Source organism: Marmota flaviventris, chromosome 3 (genome assembly GCF_047511675.1).
Source record: "Marmota flaviventris isolate mMarFla1 chromosome 3, mMarFla1.hap1, whole genome shotgun sequence".
In the NCBI taxonomy this organism is placed as follows: Eukaryota; Metazoa; Chordata; class Mammalia; order Rodentia; family Sciuridae; genus Marmota; species Marmota flaviventris.
The window spans coordinates 42,967,983-42,987,051 of record NC_092500.1 but is presented as its reverse complement, the minus strand read 5'-3'; the positions used below and the strand labels follow the sequence as shown (position 1 = coordinate 42,987,051).

Here is a 19,069-nt window from a genome sequence, read left to right as displayed (position 1 = left end):
GTCAGAAATCAACTCAGGATAATAATTTGCTACATTGCCTTGTGAACAGCCTCAAATCATTTCACTCAAGTATCCCTTCGATTAGTTCGCAGACATGTATTTTAAGCTTTGTCTGTCGCAAGGCTCTGGCTTTCCTGTCCCACCTCCTTTTTCCTCCTTAATGCTTTGCCAGGTTCTGCTCTCCTGCTTTCTGGAAGATAAGACTTGCTTGCGCAGCCCGGTAGATTGGCAGGTCACAGGGGCGGGCTGGCGCCTGCGCACTGTCCTATCTGTGTCGGGTGAAATATGGAGGCCACAAGGCCCTTCGCCTCAGGGTGGTGCGATCAGTCTTTCCCCCTGGCGCTACGGGGCGTTTTGAAGCTGTGGCTCTGCGAGCTGTGGCTTCTCTTGTTGGGTTCCGGTTTGAACGCGTACTTTTTGCCGCACGAAGAGGACGTAGACTTCATCAATGAGTACGTGACTCTCCACAATGACCTCCGGGGCAACGTTTACCCCAGAGGGTCTAACCTGCGCTTCATGGTGAGACTCCTGGGCGGTTTCCCAACCTCCCGGCGCTCTGGTCACCACGCACCCCTCCGCCTCCGGAAGTCTGGGCCACTGCCCTGAGGCTTTGGATTCCTGAGAACCACACTTACACCTTAGGTTTCAAACATAATGTGTAAAATCAATGGCCCTCTAAGACATGGTTATTAAGAGGATTTTGCATAGGACTGAGTCTAAGGCCAGTGTGGCACTCAGCTGAGGTGCATATTTTAAGAGGGCACCACTTCAAGAAGATACTTTAATGTAGTAGTTTTCTTTCTTTTTTTTTTTTTTAATTAAAAAGTCAATCAAACTTATTGACTTATAATCAAGAAAATATCAAAATTTTAAACAAAGACAAGAATCCTTGGAACTGAACTATAGAGAAGCAAGTAAAGCACTCTTAGGGCAGTGCAATTGCAAGGTTAGTCTGTTTTTATTTAAAATTTTGATTTTTTTTTTTTATCGTGGATGTTTTTCACATTAATTCCGACTTTAAAAAGTAGTGTTTGTCTTCATTACTGAGTGTACTCTCCACGTTTTGCTCCCAAGGTCTCCTCCCTAGTCAGCATTCCTTAGCTGCCCTGCTACCTCCCTCCCACTTTCGTCTCTTTCCACCTTTTTTCTTTTTTTTTTTTCTATTTTCATTTAATACCTCATCAACTATTCTCTCCTTGCTAGGAGAATTTCATAATGGTCATTAAAAAATGACCACAAAATCCAACAAGTAAAAGACTGTCCTCTTACTAGGCAATCAGGAGTTTATAATTTACAGTATAAATTATATTACAGGTACTACCTCCATATACATATTTTCTTCGTTCAGGAATAGTTCCTGGCCAAAAAAAAAAAAAAAATAGAAATGGGATAAATAAAAGCATTTGATTTTTAAACATTTGTTACATAGCAATTGCTCTTTTAAAGGCTGTGGCAAACAGCCTATAAGCAAATACCAGCTATATAGAAGTGTTGTTTTCCATATGGTCACTGGCATTTTCAATCATTTGCTGAATTAGTCAGAAAATGATACTTAGTTTTAATGTTAATTTTTAAAGTACGATATGGATTAGACATATTTTAGTTTTTTCTTGTTTATTTTCTTTAACTTTATTTTGCCAGCATTTTCTCATCAAATTATAGGTAGTTCCATTTGCTGAAGATAGTTTTGTCCAAGTCAGATTTTTATCTTTTTAATTTAATCATAGACTTTGGAGATATTTTAGAATTTTAACTACTTATTTTCTATCCATTTGGGATCACTTCTGTTCCTTCTAAAATTGGAATTATCCTTCCTCCTGAAAATTAATAAATTCACACTACTTTTTAATTCGACTTTTCATAGGTTTTTATATCTCTAAAAATTAAATTAGATATTTCAAATATAAAAAAGTAGTTTAAAGAATAATAAACCTGGAACTCACAATCCGTAATTTAACATATGAACATTTTTACAGAAATAATATTTTGGTTATAGCTTAAGACCCCACCCTAAATTTTTTCCTGTTTCTTCTAAAAGTTGGTGTATGTTTCCCAACTATTTCTAGGAAATAAATAATTAGTATAAATACTGTATTCTATCATAATAGTATGTTCTATTTAGAAGTTTTCTGTAATATATTAGGAGATCAGATGTTTTATTTTTTATTCTCTTACTAGTTATTCTTAGAATTTAAAAATATATACCCCATTTTACAAATTCCAAAGTTAATCAGATCACTGTCATCCGACATGGGTCAGAAGTAGGCTCTCCAAAGAGGAAAATGAAACCCCAAATCACCCTGATTGGATTCTTGACTTTTATTGCTGGAAAGAATTTCAGGATGCCTCCAAATCAAGGCACAAAGATTTATTTAAGGGCATCAAAGGTATACACACCCCAAAGGCAGGGTGTAGGTGCCCCTTACCTTTTAGAGAAAAGACAAGTGACAACTGCAGGGTTGAGTTCTCTGTTTATGTATATGATTTTCCTGGGAAGAAATGTGCAGGTTCTCAGGAAACCTCCTTTGAAAACAAATGCCATGACAGACATTTGATATTTGGGGTTCATTATTTTTTGGGAGGAGGGTTAAGGAGTCTAATCATAAATCACTTTGGGGCACACTATTTTCATTTTGAACCTGGTTACATTTAAATTGTTTGTGTTCTACTTGATCTGTTACAAGTATATGCTGGAGGTTTTGTCCATACAACTAAAGAAACAAGCATGACTGGTCATGCTCATAGATCCAGTCTTCATCTATTAAGGGCCTCTTTTTCCCCAAGAATCCACCTATGTTATTAACCTCCTTCCCAATATTAAAATTTTTTATAACACTTAAATTCTTTATATTGCTCTTCTATGTCCATGCTGTTGATGCCAAAGGGACTCTTGGGTTGCTTCCACCCTTTGGCTATTTTGCTTAATGTTACTGTGAATGTTAACAGACAAATATTTGCTCTAGTCCCTGCTTCTCTTCTAGGTATGCACTCAGACTAGAATTGCTGTATCATTTGATAATCTCATGTTGTTGTTTTTTTCTTTTTTCAAAGAACTAGCATTTTGTTTTCCATAGTGGCTGCCCAACTTTTGTTCATACTGGGAATGCACAAGGATCCTAGTTTCTTCATATCTTTGTCAAATCTTGTTATTTTCAGGTGTTTTTTGTATAATAAATGTCTAATGGGTATGAAATGATAGCTCATTGTGATTTCATGATTAATGACTTTGAGCATCTTTTCATGTGCTTTTGGCTACTTGTTTTTCTTCTTTGGAGAAAGGTCTATTTACACAGAATCTCCCAGACTAATGGAATAGAATATAGGATCCAGAAACAAATCACTATACACACACACACACACACACACACACACACACATGGACAAATGATATGCTGTTGAACTCATTTTTAAAGTTTTATTGGGGACTTTTACATTAATATTCTTAAAAGATATTCATCTTTAGTTTTATTTTGTTTTAGTATCTTTGACTTTGGTATCAGGATAATGCTGTACTCATAGAATTAAGAAGTGCTTCCTCTGTTGGTGTTAAGTCATGTTTAAGTCTTTGGTAGAATTCACCAATGAAGCCATCTAGCTGAAGGACTTCCTTTATTGGCAGATTTGAATTACAGATTTAATCTCTTTACAAATTATGAATTCGTTAGATTTTGTATTTCTTCATGATTTAGTCTTGATGTATGTTTCTAAGAATCTGTCAACTTCATCTAGGTCATTCATTTAATTGACCTACATATGTTAATAGCACTAGTGGTCTTATAATACTTTTTATTTATTAAGATCAGTAGTATTGTCCTCTCTTTCACTTCTGATTTTAGTTATTTGAGGGTTTACATTTCCAGTTTTCCCAGTGCCATTTGTTGAAGAGGCTATCTTTTCTCCAATATATGTATTGACACTTTTGTCTGGTATGAGGTAACTGTATTTTTGTGGGTTTATTTCTGTGTTTTATATACTGCTACATTTGTCTCCATGTCTGTTTTGGTGCCCATACAATGCTTTTTTGTTATTATAGATTTATAGTATAATTTTGGTATTATACTAAATACTAAATATTTATGAAATATTGTGATGCCTCCTCCTGCTGCTGCTGCTTCTTCTTCTTCTTCTTTTTTTTTTTTTTTTTCCATTAAGGATTGCTTTGGCTGTTCTGGGCCTCTTAGTTTTCCAAATATCAGGAGCAATTTTCTATTTCCACGAAGAACATCATTTGAATTTTGTTGGGAATTGCATTGAATCTGCATAGCACTTGTGGTAGTATACCCATTTTGACAATATTAATTCTGCCTATCCAAGAACATGGGAGGTCTTTTCATCTTCTAAGGTCTTCCTCAATTTCTTTCTTTAGTGTTCTGTATTTTTTATTGTAGAGGTCTTTCACCTTTTTTCTTAAATTGATTCTCAAGTGTTTTGTTTTTCTTTGAAGCTACTGTGAATGGGATGGTTTTCCTAATTTTTCTTTCAGCTGATTAATCATTGGTGTGTAGGAACACAATTGATTAATAAAGTTTAATTTTATATCCTGCTGCTTTGCTGAATTCATTTATGAATTCTAAAAGTTTGTTTTTTTTTTGGTGGAGTTTTTTTTTTTGGAGGGGGGTGGTCTTCTATATATAGGATCCTGTTGTGGGCAGACAGGTCTTGTTTGAGCTCCTTTTTCTTATTAGTATTTCTTTTATTTCATTCTTTTGCTTACTTGATCTGGCTGAAGATTCTAGCACTATGTTGAATAGAACTGGTGGAGATGGGCATTCCTGTTTTGTTCCAGTATTTAGAGGGAATGCTTTCAGTTTTTCTCCATTTAGAATGAGTTGGCATTTGGTTTATCATATGTAGTTTTTACAATGTTGAAATATAGTCTTTTTATTTCTTTTTTTTTAGTGTTTGGATCACGAATGGATGCTGAATTTTGTCAAATGCTTTTTCTGCATCTATTGAGATTATCATGTGATTCTTGTCTTTTAAATCTATTGATGTGGTGAAATACATTTATTGATTTCTTTATGTTGAACCTATCTTGCATCTTTGGGATGAAACCCACCTGATCATGGTGCACTATCATTTTAGTGTGTTTTTGTATGCAATTTGCTAGTATTTTATGGAGAATTTTTGCATCTATGTTCATCAAGGATATTGGTCTGGAGTTTTCTTTGCTTGATGTGTCTTTGTCTGGTTTTGGATTTCAGGGTGATATTGGCTTTGTAGAATTGGCTTTGGAAGTTTGTTCTAGTTCATGGAATAATTTGAGGAGTATTGGAATTATTTATTCTTTAAAGATTTAGTAGAAATTTTCTGAGAATCCACCTTGTTGGCAGGCTTGATGACTTCTTCAACCTCATAAAATTAACCTGTTTAAATTTTCTATATCTTCCTTGTTCAATTTGGGTAGGTTATATGTCTCTAGAAATTTATCAATTTCTTCAAGGTTTTCATGGGCTGAAAATGGATTTTAGTAATTCATTGGATTTTAATAATCTGCGTTTTTTCTCTCTTTCTCTTGGTTAGCTTGGCTAAGGATTTGTCAATTTTGTTTATTTTTTTCAAAGAACCAACTTTTTGATTGATTTATTTTTTGAATTGTCTTTTTTAAAATCTTGATTTCATTGATTTCAGCTCTGATTTTCCTGTCTTCTGCTGATTTGGTTTGGTGTTGGTTTGTTTTCTTTTTCTAGAGCTTTAATATGTAATGTTAGATTATTTATTTGGTATCTTTTCATTCTCTTAATGTATGAGCTGAATGCTATGAACTTTTCTCTTAGAACTGCCTTTATAGTGTCCCAGAGATTTTGATATGTTATGTCATTATTCTCATTACCTCTAAGTATAATTTTTACTTCATTTTTGTTTTCTTCTGTTATACATTCATCATTCAGTAGTGAATTATTTAGTCTCCAGGTATTAGAGTAATTTTTATTTTTCTCTTGTCATTGATTTCTAATTTCATTACATTATGATCTGATAGAATGCAAGGTATTATCTCTTTTTTTATTTGATAACAGTTGCTTTGTGTCCTAAAATATTATCCATTTTGGAAAATGTTCAATGTGCAGCTTATAAGAAAATGAATTCAGTCACTGATGGATGAAATATTCTACATATGTCTGTTAAGTCTAAGTTACTAATTGTAATTTTAGTTCTGTAGCTTCTTTATTTTGTTTTTGTTTGAATATTATATCTTTAACATAAGAGAGAGTTATGTTAAAGTCACTCAGAATTATTGTGTTGTGGTGTGTTTGAATCTTGATATTGAGAAAGGTTTGTTTGATGTACATAGTTGCTCCATTGTTTGAGGCATAGATATTTATGACTATTATTTCTTTCTGTTTTATGAATCCCTTAAGAGGTATGAAATGGCCTTCTATATCTCTTCTGATTAACTTTGGTTTGAAGTCCACTTTTTCAAATATGAGAATAGAAACCTATGCTTGTTTATGAGATCCATGTGCATGATAGTTGTTGTTGTTGTTGTTTTTCCCCCTCTCCTTTTACCTTCAGTCTATGGATATCTTTGCCTATGAGGTGAGTCTCTTGGAGATAGCATATTGCTGGGTCTTTTTTAATCCAATCAAAGAATCTGTGTTCTTTGATCTATAAGTTGAGTCGATTAACATTGAGTGTTACTATTAAGATGATTTTATTTCCTGTCATTTTTATTTATTTTTAGTTTTTTAGTTGAGTTATATTCTCCTTTGATACACTATTATTCTAGTTTAGTTTCACCCTCTCCTATTTTTTATTTGTATTCTTCATTTCGCCTTCATGTAATATTTTACTGAGTATGTTTTATAGTTCTGGCTTTCTAGTTGTGGATTCTTTTAACTTTTGTTTATCATGGAAGGTTTTTACCTCATATTAAAATATGAAGCTTAATTTTTCTGCATATAGTATTCTCGGTTGGCATCCATTTTCTTTCAGAGCTTGGTATATATTATCCCAAGATTCCCTAGCTTTTAGGATCTGAGTTGAAAAATCAGCTGAGATTCAGATTGGGTTGTCTCTAAATGTGACCAGTTGTTTTTCCTCTATTAGCTTTTAAATTTCTATTCTTATTTTGTTTGTTTGGCATTTTCATAATAATTTACTTAGGAGTGCCTCTGTTGTAATTTTGTATATTTAGAGTCCTGTATGTTTGCTATATTTGATTTTCCATTTCCTTCTTAAGATTTGGGAAATTTTCTGTTACTACTTTATTGAAAAGATTGTGCATTCCTTTGGTTTGTAGCTCTGAGCCTTCAACTACCCCTCTGAATCTTAGGTTTGGTCTTTTAATAATATCCCATAGTTTTTGAAAATCCTATTCATGGTCTCTTAACCCTTTTTCCATGATTAACTTTATTTTAAAGATTATGTACTTTGTCTTCGTTGCTTTAAACTATGTATTCTAAATGGTCTATTCTATTGGTGATGCTTTCCATTGAATTTTTAGTTTGGTTTATTGATGCCTTCATTTTGAGAATTTCCTTTTGATTTTTCTTCAGAATTTCTATTTCCTTATTGAAGTGATCTTTCAATTCTTGTATCTTGTCTCTGATTTCACTCCTTACAGTATATTTTATCTCATAGATTAGTTTAGCTATAAGCTTTGTAAATTTCTACTCTGATATTTCCTTCACTGTGGTGTCAGTGGAGTCTGCTATTGAGTCATTCTGGTTTGTTTGGGTTGGTTTTTTTCCTGCTTTTTCATATATATATATATATTTGTGTGTGTGTGTCTACCCATCTATCCAAATGGATCTGAAGCAGCAGGGCTTGTTTTCTATGTGCTTTTGGTGATCCTGTCAGTTTCCTGTGCCTCACGATTAAGGGGGAGCCAAATAATTGCACCCAACTATGAATACAGTAGATTACATCAAATTAAGTACTAAATTCCTATTTAACACTTACAAAGTTAATTGACACCAGAGAGAGCTATGGTAGGCTCAGCAATTTATAGTAAAAGCAGTAAGTAATCATGAATTATATCTAGCATAAAATCAAACAATAGGTGTTTTCTATGACTACTATTGTATTTATTGTTTCTATAGCATTAGTTATGGGGTCTAGCCTTTTTAAAACCAATTAGTGTTAGGAGTTAGAGTTCTTTAAGAGGAAAGAAGAAAAGATGAGGGGTAGAAAAGGGTTTGTAGATTCAACAGGTGAATAGGGCAAATACAAAGGCGACATAAGCTATGTTTTTTTATGAGGGGGGAGAAGAAAAATAGAAGTAAAAGAATTAAAGGAAGAGTGAAAGAGCAGTAGAGTTTGGTTGCTAGCAAGAGAAAAGAGAGAAATAGAAATAAAGGGAAACAGAGTTGTGAAACAGACAACACAAAAATGAATCCAAAATATACTAATATAAAACCCCAACCCTCAAAAAACAGAGTAAGGAAAAATGACTACCTTCAAGATATGCTAGAAATGAGGAAGCAGAAACAAACATGTGTATGTACAAATGTATAAATGTCCATCATGTATCAATCAGTACAAATTCAAACAATCAAACAAAGAAACAAAAAAACAGCAAAATAGTCAATGAGAGTGTATGCTTGCTGTCTGTGCCAAAACGTTTTTCCCTTTTTCAGCTTCCTTTCTCAGCAGGATGGTGTGGGGACCTGTAGAAGATGCTTTCAACTTCACCTCCAGGGTATAGTTACCGTTGGGTTCTATTTGCTGACTTTCTGGAAGCAAAGCTCCCTGGGGAAGGGATTAGGTCTAGTATTGGTCCAAGTGTTATATTATGTGGTATTGGTCCAAGTGTTATATTGTGTGGAGAGTTATCGGCTGTAAATGAATCAATGTACTTCTAGGAGTGTACCCTACTCCTCTCCCCAGGGTTCCACTCATTGGAAAGGGCAGTCAGTCCTTTGCTGGTTCTGTTGTTAGGGAATACTGCCCTTTTTGGCTTCTCAAGGACTGCCTCTGAGCTCTGAGTTTAATCCACTCCACCAGTTCAGATCCTCTGTCTGCCACCTGCCACTGGTCCTGGGTACTGCCAAGTTCAAGAGATTGGGGAAGGGTGAGCTTTCTCCACCCTCTCTGTCCTGTATTATCCCCAGGCAAAATGGTCTCCATGCCACAAATTCTTTGTGCCAGAGATTCTCCTGATTTTCTAGGCTCAGTTTAGATCTTGTAGTTGGTATCTGCTAGATTTCTATGTTGGACTCAGATCCAAACGCACAGATCTAAGTTCCCAGTCTAAGTTGATGAGCTGAATAGCCTCTGGGTCAGCCCAGGGCAGGCTGCCCCTCCGATCCTGGGATTTTCCATGCCAAGACTTTCCCAGCACTGTTTAGTCTTTTCCGATCTTGTGTATTAATTTCCCCCATTCCTGCCAGGAGCTTAGCCCCAATTCTGTTCCTTATCCTTATCTGATGTACTCCAAATTTCCCAGTCTTCAAGGCTCCCTGTTCAATACTGAGTATCAGTGGAGTGCTTTTTTTAGACTCACCTCACAGAGAAGTTTTCTGGTGGTTTGAGTCCCATGTTCCGGAGCTGTGAGAAAAGCCATTTCCGGCTAATCTGCCATCTTATCCTCTCACTCAGCTGGTTCTTAATGAATAAAAGACAACTAATTGAAAAATGGATTTATAGTTAAAAGGTCTTTTCTTGACCACAAAGAGAACTGACAGAGATTTTCTTCTTGAGCAAACTTTAGTAAGACTTCTCTGAGCCTTCTTTAAGTAGGCTTCAGCCTTTGTCCCTGTCTTGAGGCCTCTATTATCTAGTTTTAACAACAATCCCACCTAGCCCAGTTTAGGGAGAATCCCTTACCTTTGGTATTTGATTATTCAATATCTGATCAAATTCTTCATCCTTCTTTCTTGGTCTGTGATCACCCTGGCCTTCCCTCTGCAAGAGTCCTGTTAGGTCAATTGAGCAAGAATCACTTTGATTTATCCTTTTAGTAAATTTCCATTCTCTGACCCCCTTATTTGCTCCAGTGCCCAAAATTTCCACTTATCCTTGTGTTTGAAGTTGAGCCTCATCCCTCTTTCTTATAATATCTTATCACAATATCTTCTAAATCTTACTGTGTTAGCAAGTATCATGGGTAATTTTTTCTTCAATTGGTTCAGTTTTTCAGGTCTGACCTTATATTCATCAATTTATCTGTAGAAATATTTCTGTTATTCAGTATATGAATAAATAAATGAATGTGCAAAGGCACAAAGGGAATATTAAAAAGATGGAGAAAATAGAATGCAACATTCCCAAATCTAATAGATATTGTGGAAATGAAAACAGAATAAAGGGGAGAAATTAAGAAAAAATAGAGGCAAATTTCCCAGAGATGAAGAAAGATATGGATTTTCAGATAAAAGAGATATTAGGAAAAATTGTGAAAACCTGAACATTGGGTGCCCTGTTTATTTTATTGACACCAGTTATATTTTTCATAATTGTCTTTGAGCTAGGCTATTTACAATTGTGAAATCCATACAATACTGGTGATATGCAATAGAAATGCTAAATTGCTGTGTCTGGTGAACTGTAACTGATTATTAGCCTATGGATAAGGCCCAGTTTTTACACTTACTTGTGAATTGATTTCCTGCACATAAAATTGAGAATTCTTTGTATTTTCCTTGAAAAAGTTATAACTTCCTAGAAGATCTCTTACCAATTAATGAGTTAAATGAAATCATCAATCCATATATAATAGTTATGATGATACTTTTTATATTATTATTATTTTTTAATTTTAATATTTATTTTTTAGTTTTTCGACAGCCATAACATCTTTGTTTGTATGTGTTGCTGAGGATCGAACCTGGGCCGCATGCATGCCAGGCGAGCGCGCTACCACTTGAGCCACATCCCCAGCCCCCTTTATATTATTTTTTAAAGAAACAAAAAATATTTTTTAATGGAAACACCAAATGCTAAGACAAATTAGTGAGAAAAGATTTATACCTAGACATATTCTAGGGAAACATTGAAAAAATTAAAATTTTCATGTTGCCTCCAATGAAGCATGAATTAGAATATGGATTCAATTTTTCTACGTAAAGGCTAGAGGCTAATAAAATTCTTTACTTTCTCACATTTCTCATTAATTACTCATCAGCCACTTTTTGAAACTTTAGCCTTTATCTCCAACTACAATTTGATTCATGGTTGAATAAAGGAATTTGAAACTATCCTAATTTATTTATACATAATCATGGGAAGCAGTTAACTGAAATGCTTACAAACATGGAGTTGAAAATTATGTTTCCTGGGCTTAACTACAATCTTTATATAGATTACTATGAGTCATTAAGTGATCTACTTAATTTCTTTCTATTTTAGTTACTTCCTCTCTGAAACAGAAATACAGGTTGCATGTATGATGGTATATACCACATAGTCTAAATGTATAGTAGGCTATACCATCTAGTTTTATGTAAATATGTTTTATGATATTCATACAAAAATGAAACTGCCTGATGTATTCTTCAGAATGTATCTCCATGGTTAAGTGTATACATGCCTATAGTAATAATAATGCATATTACTACTTATAGTAATACATTCATTACTTATAGGGTTATTATAAAAATTAAATGAGATGTTACATTAAAGAAAACTTAAAATAGTGATTGGCACATGGTGAGGTTGTAAACTATGTTCAAAGTAAGGCAGAAGAAGGATAGGTAAGACGAATTGTTTGCAAAGGGAAATAAAAGAAGCTATTAATATGGAATTAATTGTAGGGTATATATACTATAGAATGCTATGCAGAGTTTGTACAAATTAAGCAGATCTGTCATATTAATGTGGAACAATTTCTCTATGATAAGTATTAGTTGTAAACCAATAGTATTGTATACGGAATGATGTGTTAGCTTTTCATTATTGTGACTAAAAAGCTGAGAAAAACAACTTAAAGGAAAAAAATATTTATTTTGGCTCACAATTTTAGAGGATTTAGTCTCTAGTTATTTGGTCCCATTGCTATGGGTGAGGCAGAGTATGGTGGTAGGGAGCACACAGCAGTGCAGAGTTGTTTTCCTCATGGTGGTTGGGAATCAGAGAGACTGCTAGGGCCCAGGGACAAAATATATATTTCAGGGGCACACCCTCATTCCTCAAACTAGGCCTCACCTTTTAAAGTTTTCACCACCTCCCAATACCACCATCAGCTGAGGGACCAAGCCTTTCGCACATGGTCTCTGGTAGACATTTTAGATTCAAGCCCTGTCATTCCAACCCTGGACCTCAAGGTTTCATGTCCATCTCATAATGCAAATTGCCTTCAGTCCATCTCCAAAAATTCAGTAGTTCCAACATGACTCAAAAGACCAAATCCTAGATTTCCTGATTCTAGAAAATCTCTTAGCTGTGAGCCCCTGTAAAAGAAAATTACATACTTTCAATGTAATATGGTGGACAGAATACAAGTTCCCATTCCAAAAGGGAGGAATAGGAAAAATTCCAAGGAGGTATTGGAGCAAAGCAAGACTGAAATCCCACCAGGCAAATATTAAACCCTGCAATTCCATGTTCAGCCTCCGGGACATATGTTGGTATGGTACAAGCTCCAAAGAGCTTGGGCCAGTCCCTCCCCTATAGCCTTGCCTGCCAGTTATTGTCCACATGGCCACTATCTTGGGGCTGGCTCTACTCATTGCCTACAACTTTCCTTAACAGACATCCCATGTTTTTGGCATCTCCAACTTCCAGGGTTCTCCATTATAGCTTTGACTTTGCTCTTTCAACTTCATGTATCACACTCTCAGACACTACCCATAGGGATTCTAATCCTGCCACACACTGCCCAGCCTCCCAGGCCTTCTTTTAAAATCTAATTGGAATTCTCTGTGACCCTACAACTCTTTCACACTGGATACCTACAAAACCAGCATCATATGGATGTGCCAAAGTCTACAGCTAACTCAAGCAGTATCTGGCTCTACTTGAACCATGGCTGCAGCAGCCTGCATAGCTGAGTGCCTGCATAGATGAGCATGGTAAAATGATTTCTAAGCCGGTTGCCCTGGTGCTCTCTTCTCAAAGCATTTCAAACAAGTTATAGCTTTGATCGCTTGAGCCTGTGAGGGAGACTGACCAATTTCACAGATAACCTCCAGGCCTTTTTCTATTGTCCCTGTATAAAAGTATTTGGTTTCCTTTAATTAGCACTAATCTCTTCAGCAACCACATCTTCTTTGGCTCCAATTTTGTACAGTGTTTTCACATCTTTTGCCCTGGTTTTTACTGCTGATTCTTGTTACTAATCTATATAAATTAGTCAGCAATACTCATACCAGAGCCTGAATGCTATGCTGGAAATTTCCTCTGCCAAATTAATTATCTTTCATCTTTATAGTCAATTTCACATAGTCTCAGAATCTGGAGAAATGTTGACAAATTCTTTGCCAGAATCGAATGTGGCCTCTAGTCCAATTCCCAAAAGAGTCCTTAGTCTCGTCTGAAACCTCATGGGCATAGTCTTTACTGTCTGCATTCCTATCAGCATTCTGGTCTTTGAGGTGTAATCAGAACTGCCCATAGAGCTCTGCTTACAGCAATCTAAGCTTTCCCTGGGCTGTCTCTCAAAACATTTCCAAACTTCTCCCAGAAACAGTTCTAAAGGCTTATGACCACACATGGTCAGGTATAGTCATATCAGTGATCCTATAACCGTGGTCCACTTTATGCTTTGAATATAGCCATTGATGCTCTGCAACTGTGAATTATTTTTTTAAAAAGAACTATTTATTTCTCTTCCTCTCTCCCTGTTTCTCCCTAATCTTTCCTGCTCCCCATTCTTGGGAAACAGGATTGCTTTCTTCCCCATTCTAAGCAGAGTTATCTATCCATTAGCCACAAACCCACTACAGGAATGAAGTAATTCAGAAGACCTCAGAAATGACTGTCTCCCAAATTAACAAGTGAATTACAACTCCAGACAGAACACGTGCAATATAGCCTTTGCATCACCTTTTCTAAAAGCCACCGGCTCCCCTTGATGGAGTTCTGTCTCATAGCTTCTGAGACAGAACTCTCAGTGCTTCTCCTTTGCTAGCAAAGTAATAACCTTCTTTTTCCTTTTTCTTGAAACCATGTTCTTGTTATTGAATTGGCATCAGGGACAAGGACTGAGCTTTTGGTAACAATTACACTTTTCATCAGTTTTTTGAGTTAGTCAGCTTCTAATACTGTGACAAAATACCAGAGGAAAAAAAAAAAACAGAGGAAAGGTTTATTTGGGCTCTTAATTTCAGAGGTATCAGTCCATGTTCAACGGATTCTGTTGCTATAGACCTGTGGTCAGGCAGAACACAAGGCACAGAGGATGTGGTAGAGTAAAGCTGTTTACCTCATGGCAACCAGAAAACAGAAAGATATCCAGGAACCAGGGACAAAATATACTCTTCAAAGACACATCACAGTGACCTAATTCCTTGAAGTAGGTCCCACCTCCTCAGGTTTCCACTACCTCTCAATAATGCCATCAGATGGGGACCAAGTATTTAGCATATGGCCTTTGGGAAACAACCATAATTTGTAATCACAATAGTACAAAGAAAAACCAATAACAAAATGCCCATTTAAAACAACCAAACACATATTTGAATGCATGTGTATATGTGTGTACATACAGAGAGAAATGTGTGAATAGGTAGTCTTTTGAACAGTGGTTACCTTTGTGGAGGGAAGTAGTAAAGAAATATTCTAAAGGGCTGATTTGTTTATTTTCTCTAATGAATTTATGTACAATCTGTGAAATTAACTAAGAAACCTAAAGCTATCTTAATGTTTTTCAGAAATGTTTACTGTAACATACATACTTAGTATTTTGGTGTAATGATTATTCTGTTGATTTTCATAGTATGTTTTTATTGTTGTTAAGTAAAGAACAAACCTAGTTATTTGTTAAATGATAAAAGCATACATCTCTGTATATTTACAAATGGTAAGGGAGCAACAACATCATGTGGTATCTTGTGACATTTCTGGACTTGCATAAAAGTGTTTATGTATCTTTTTTATAAAGTTAACACATGCATTAAAGATTTTTATGTATGTGTATAAACATTTTATCTATATACACATATGTGTGTGTTATCCTAACAATAAGCAACTTGAATACAAAATTTATGCTGACTTCTCATTTTAATGCTGATAGCACAATATTTGGTATATAATGAAGGCCCAATAAATAGTTATTAGATGAATTCTATTTAAAATTGTTTTGTTACTAAGTTCAAAAAACATGGGATTAAAATATATGTTCTAAACAGACTATACTTAAGAATGTTATAATTTGCACTACTTCAGTTACAAATATATGAATGGTCCTTTGTCCAAGGATATAATCATTTCATTTACAATTATAAAAAAAAAATATTTCCTCATAGAAATTACACAAACAAAACTCCTAAGTACAAAATTAGAATTCTTAAACTAGAGAATTCCTAGAAAATAATCAAGAGCACAAAAATCCCTATTTATTATTGTTCTGTTTTCTCTGCTTTTTTTTTTTGTGTGTGTGTGTTTGTTGTTGTTGTTGTTTTGTTTTGTTTTGTTTTCTCCTTACAGACTTGGGATGTAGCTTTATCACGAACTGCTAGAGCCTGGGGGAAAAAGTGTGTGTTTAAGCCTAATATTCATTTAGAAGAAATACATATGGCCCATCCTACATTTAATGGTATTGGTGAAAATATGTGGGTTGGCCCTGAGAATGAATTTACTGCAACTGTTGCTATCAAAAGTTGGTATGCAGAGAAGAAATATTTTAATTTTGAAAACGGAACTTGCTCTAAAAACTGTTCTAATTATATGCAGGTATCTAATTTTTATATTGCTATTAATTCAGTAGACTTCTTAATTGCTTTATTAACTAGTTTTATGTTTTAAATTTATAAGTAAACACAAATGGTAAAATTATTACTTCTAATAAAATTCGAATTCTATTCGGTCCTATCTTCAAATGTCCATAGTCCCATACATATGTAAATCATACAATCAAAATATTCTTTGAGCGCCAGGGTGTAGCTCAGTGTTAGAATGCTTTCCCAACATGCATGAAGCCTGGTGTTTCATCCCCAATACCACAAAAAAGGGACATTTTTTAAAAAATATAATAAACCTAACCTTGATACCCAAAGATAAAAGGCAATTTTCTAAAATAGTACACACTGGAAAAGGAAGTAAGAATCTAGTAAATAAAAACTATTTACAAATCATTGAGAATAAAAACAAAAGATGATATGTTTTGCATATATCAGTATATATATTATATTATAGCTGACTGATTAAAGCAGTAATATAGTAGTATTCAATGGAAATTAATAATATTATTTTACTAATATCCAAAAATCCATCCTCATACTTTATACTTCAAGAATATTGAACCAATTTTTATTTATTCATTATTTCACATACCACATTGTTTAATAATCATCTAAGTATATGTCTGATAATACACTGAGGGTGGAGAACTTGTTTCTCATTCACCATATTGTGAACATAAAAATATGACATTATTTAGGTCTTCAATAAATATTTGTATCAGAAATCAAGAAGATATTGAACTCCCAAGTTTATTTAAAACATGGTTATTTTTCAGTCAATATTTCCTGGTGTCATGATTTATATAAAGCTCAAAACTTTGGAATTTATTCACATTGATCTCATCTTTACTCTTCCATCAAATGAATCATTCTCCAAAATTTTTTTGATGAACTTTTTTTTTTATTTCAATTTTTTCTTTTTAGTTGTAGATGGACACAATACCTTTATTTTATTTGTTTTTATTTTTATGTGGTTCCAGGGATCGAACCCAGTGCCTCAAGCATGCAAGGCAAGCTCTCTGCCACTGAGCTAAACCCCAGCCCCTTGATTAACTCTTTTTTGTTAGCTCCTTCTTCTTCTAGAAAGTTATAGTTGTTCTCCATTGTCTTACTCATATCAAAGTTAGACCCATTAATATGTCTTTAATACCTTCAGTAAACTAATCAAATCTACTCCCTGACCTGCTACTATACTCAGTATTTTCTGCTTCTTAATGCCAGTTCCTAGAAATTCTTTTGTCCTGAATTTGGCCTGCTTGACTCCATTTCAATTCTTACTGTATATTTTCTCGGCTTTTTTGTTTGTTTGTTTGTTTGTTTTTGTTTTTTTGTTTTGTTTTGTTTTTTTTTTTTGGTACTGAGGATTTAACTCAGGAGCACTCAACCACTGAGCCACATCCCCTATTTTGTGTTTTATTTAGAGACAAGGTCTCACTGAGTTGCTTAGCACCTCTATTTTTGCTAAGTCTGGCTTTGAACTTATGATCCTCCTGTCTCAACCTCCTGAGCCATTGGGATTACAATGCGCCACCATACGTGGTCCTATTTTCTGTTCTTTTAATGAATAATTCTGTTCTTTTAATGAATAATTTCTCTAAGAAACAAACTTTTAAAAGTACTAAGATTAGATGGGCTGGGGTTGTGGCTTAGTGATAGAGCACTTTCCTAGCCTGTGTGAGGCACTGGGTTCAATCCTCAGTACCACATATAAATAAATAAATGAAATAAAGGTCCATCAACAAATATATATATATATATATATATATATATATATATATATATATATATATATATATCACTAAGATTAGAGATAAATAAAAAATTAAAATGGAAATGGTTCCTCTTTCGCAGAGGTTAACAAAACAAAATGAGTACTTTTTCTTTACTCCAGGTGTTAGAAATATTAGAGTTGTACAGAGAATTTTTGGAATCTTTCATTATTCCCATCTTTTTTACTCAAATTCAAAATCTTTATTTTTTCTGAATGAAAAGTCCACATTGTGTATCCTCTTTTCGTACTCGGATTGAACCCAGGAGCACTTAACCATTGAGCCACATCCCCAACCCTTTTTTTTTTTTTTTTTTTTTTAATTTTATTTAGAGACACGGTCTTGCTGAGTTTCTTAGGACCTCCCCAAGTAGCTAAGGCTGTCTTTAAACTCATGGTCCTCCTGCCTCAGCCTTTCAAGCCACTGGGATTAGGAGAAGCATGCAACACCACACCTGGCACCACACTTTGTATCTTATAATGTAATTTCCTCAACAAAAGGAGAGAGAAATGCTAATTTCAGTCAACTATTCTTTACTCTTTTTATCTCTTTGGTTTCCCTTTTGTAATCTTATTGTCTCTCTTTTTCTCCTTTTTATTCACAATTTCCATTTTTGCATAAAGTTTTCTCTCCTTTTTCTCTGCCAGTGACCTAGAACTTTCAAATTCAAATGGGTTGAAAATTAATTTATCATGTATGGATTCCTTTGGCTCTGAAGTAATATTCTGGATCAGGGTGGTCAAACTGCTTCTCCTAATACACTATTAGTAGAACCTGTTAAAATGTGTCTCTTAATGTAGTTTTGGAAATGCTGTCCTACATTCACAATAACTTTTAACTGTGTCTAAATTAAAATACTTCATAGTCCTTGAATTTCTTGGCTATCGATTCTGTGTTGATGGAATATATTATTGTTTAGAAGATAAAATATTAATGTTTAGAATTATATTATGTTTTCTTTAAAAATTTCATTGTAGATTGTTTGGGATAACTCTTACAAAGTTGGTTGTGCTGTTACTCCATGTAGAAGAATTCAAAATATTAGACATGCAGCACTTTTTATATGCAATTACGCACCAGGGTAAGTTACTTTAAGATAATAAAAACATAAAAATATGTTTTCTTAACTTTAATATATTATTCTAAGTATTTTATGAACTATAAAAAAGTTAGGTATAAAGTATTAATTAAAAATTTATGTTGAAATATTTTAAATTCCATAGTGAAATAAGCCATAACTTGTACATATTGGTTTTTATTTATACGCTACCCTTGTGTTACATGCTAGAATACTAACTTTAGTATATTTCCAATATCTAGCCTAACTAGTTTAGAATTTAAATTATTTTTCAAAAAATTTATCCCTATATTTATGATAAAAGTTAAAAGAAAACAAAATTAAACATGTTAAAATTTATGTAGTAAGGGTTGTTTTACATATACATCAATTTGTAATATGAAAGACATTCAAGTGATCACCCAGTGTGGATTGCATTAATTAGGACTGGTCTCTTATATGTA

The 19,069-nt window shown here is 34.1% G+C and overlaps 1 protein-coding gene across 1 annotated transcript in view; it reads left to right on the top strand.

Moving 5' to 3' along the window:
- Window positions 1–285: 285 nt before the first annotated feature.
- Glipr1l2 (GLIPR1 like 2) overlaps window positions 286–19,069 on the top strand; it is a 53,369-nt gene continuing 34,585 nt past the window's right edge. The window contains exons 1-3 of the mRNA XM_027927282.2: window positions 286–519; window positions 15,526–15,771; window positions 18,526–18,629. Coding sequence (XP_027783083.2) covers window positions 286–519; window positions 15,526–15,771; window positions 18,526–18,629 — 584 coding nt within the window. The remainder of the gene's footprint in view (window positions 520–15,525; window positions 15,772–18,525; window positions 18,630–19,069) is intronic.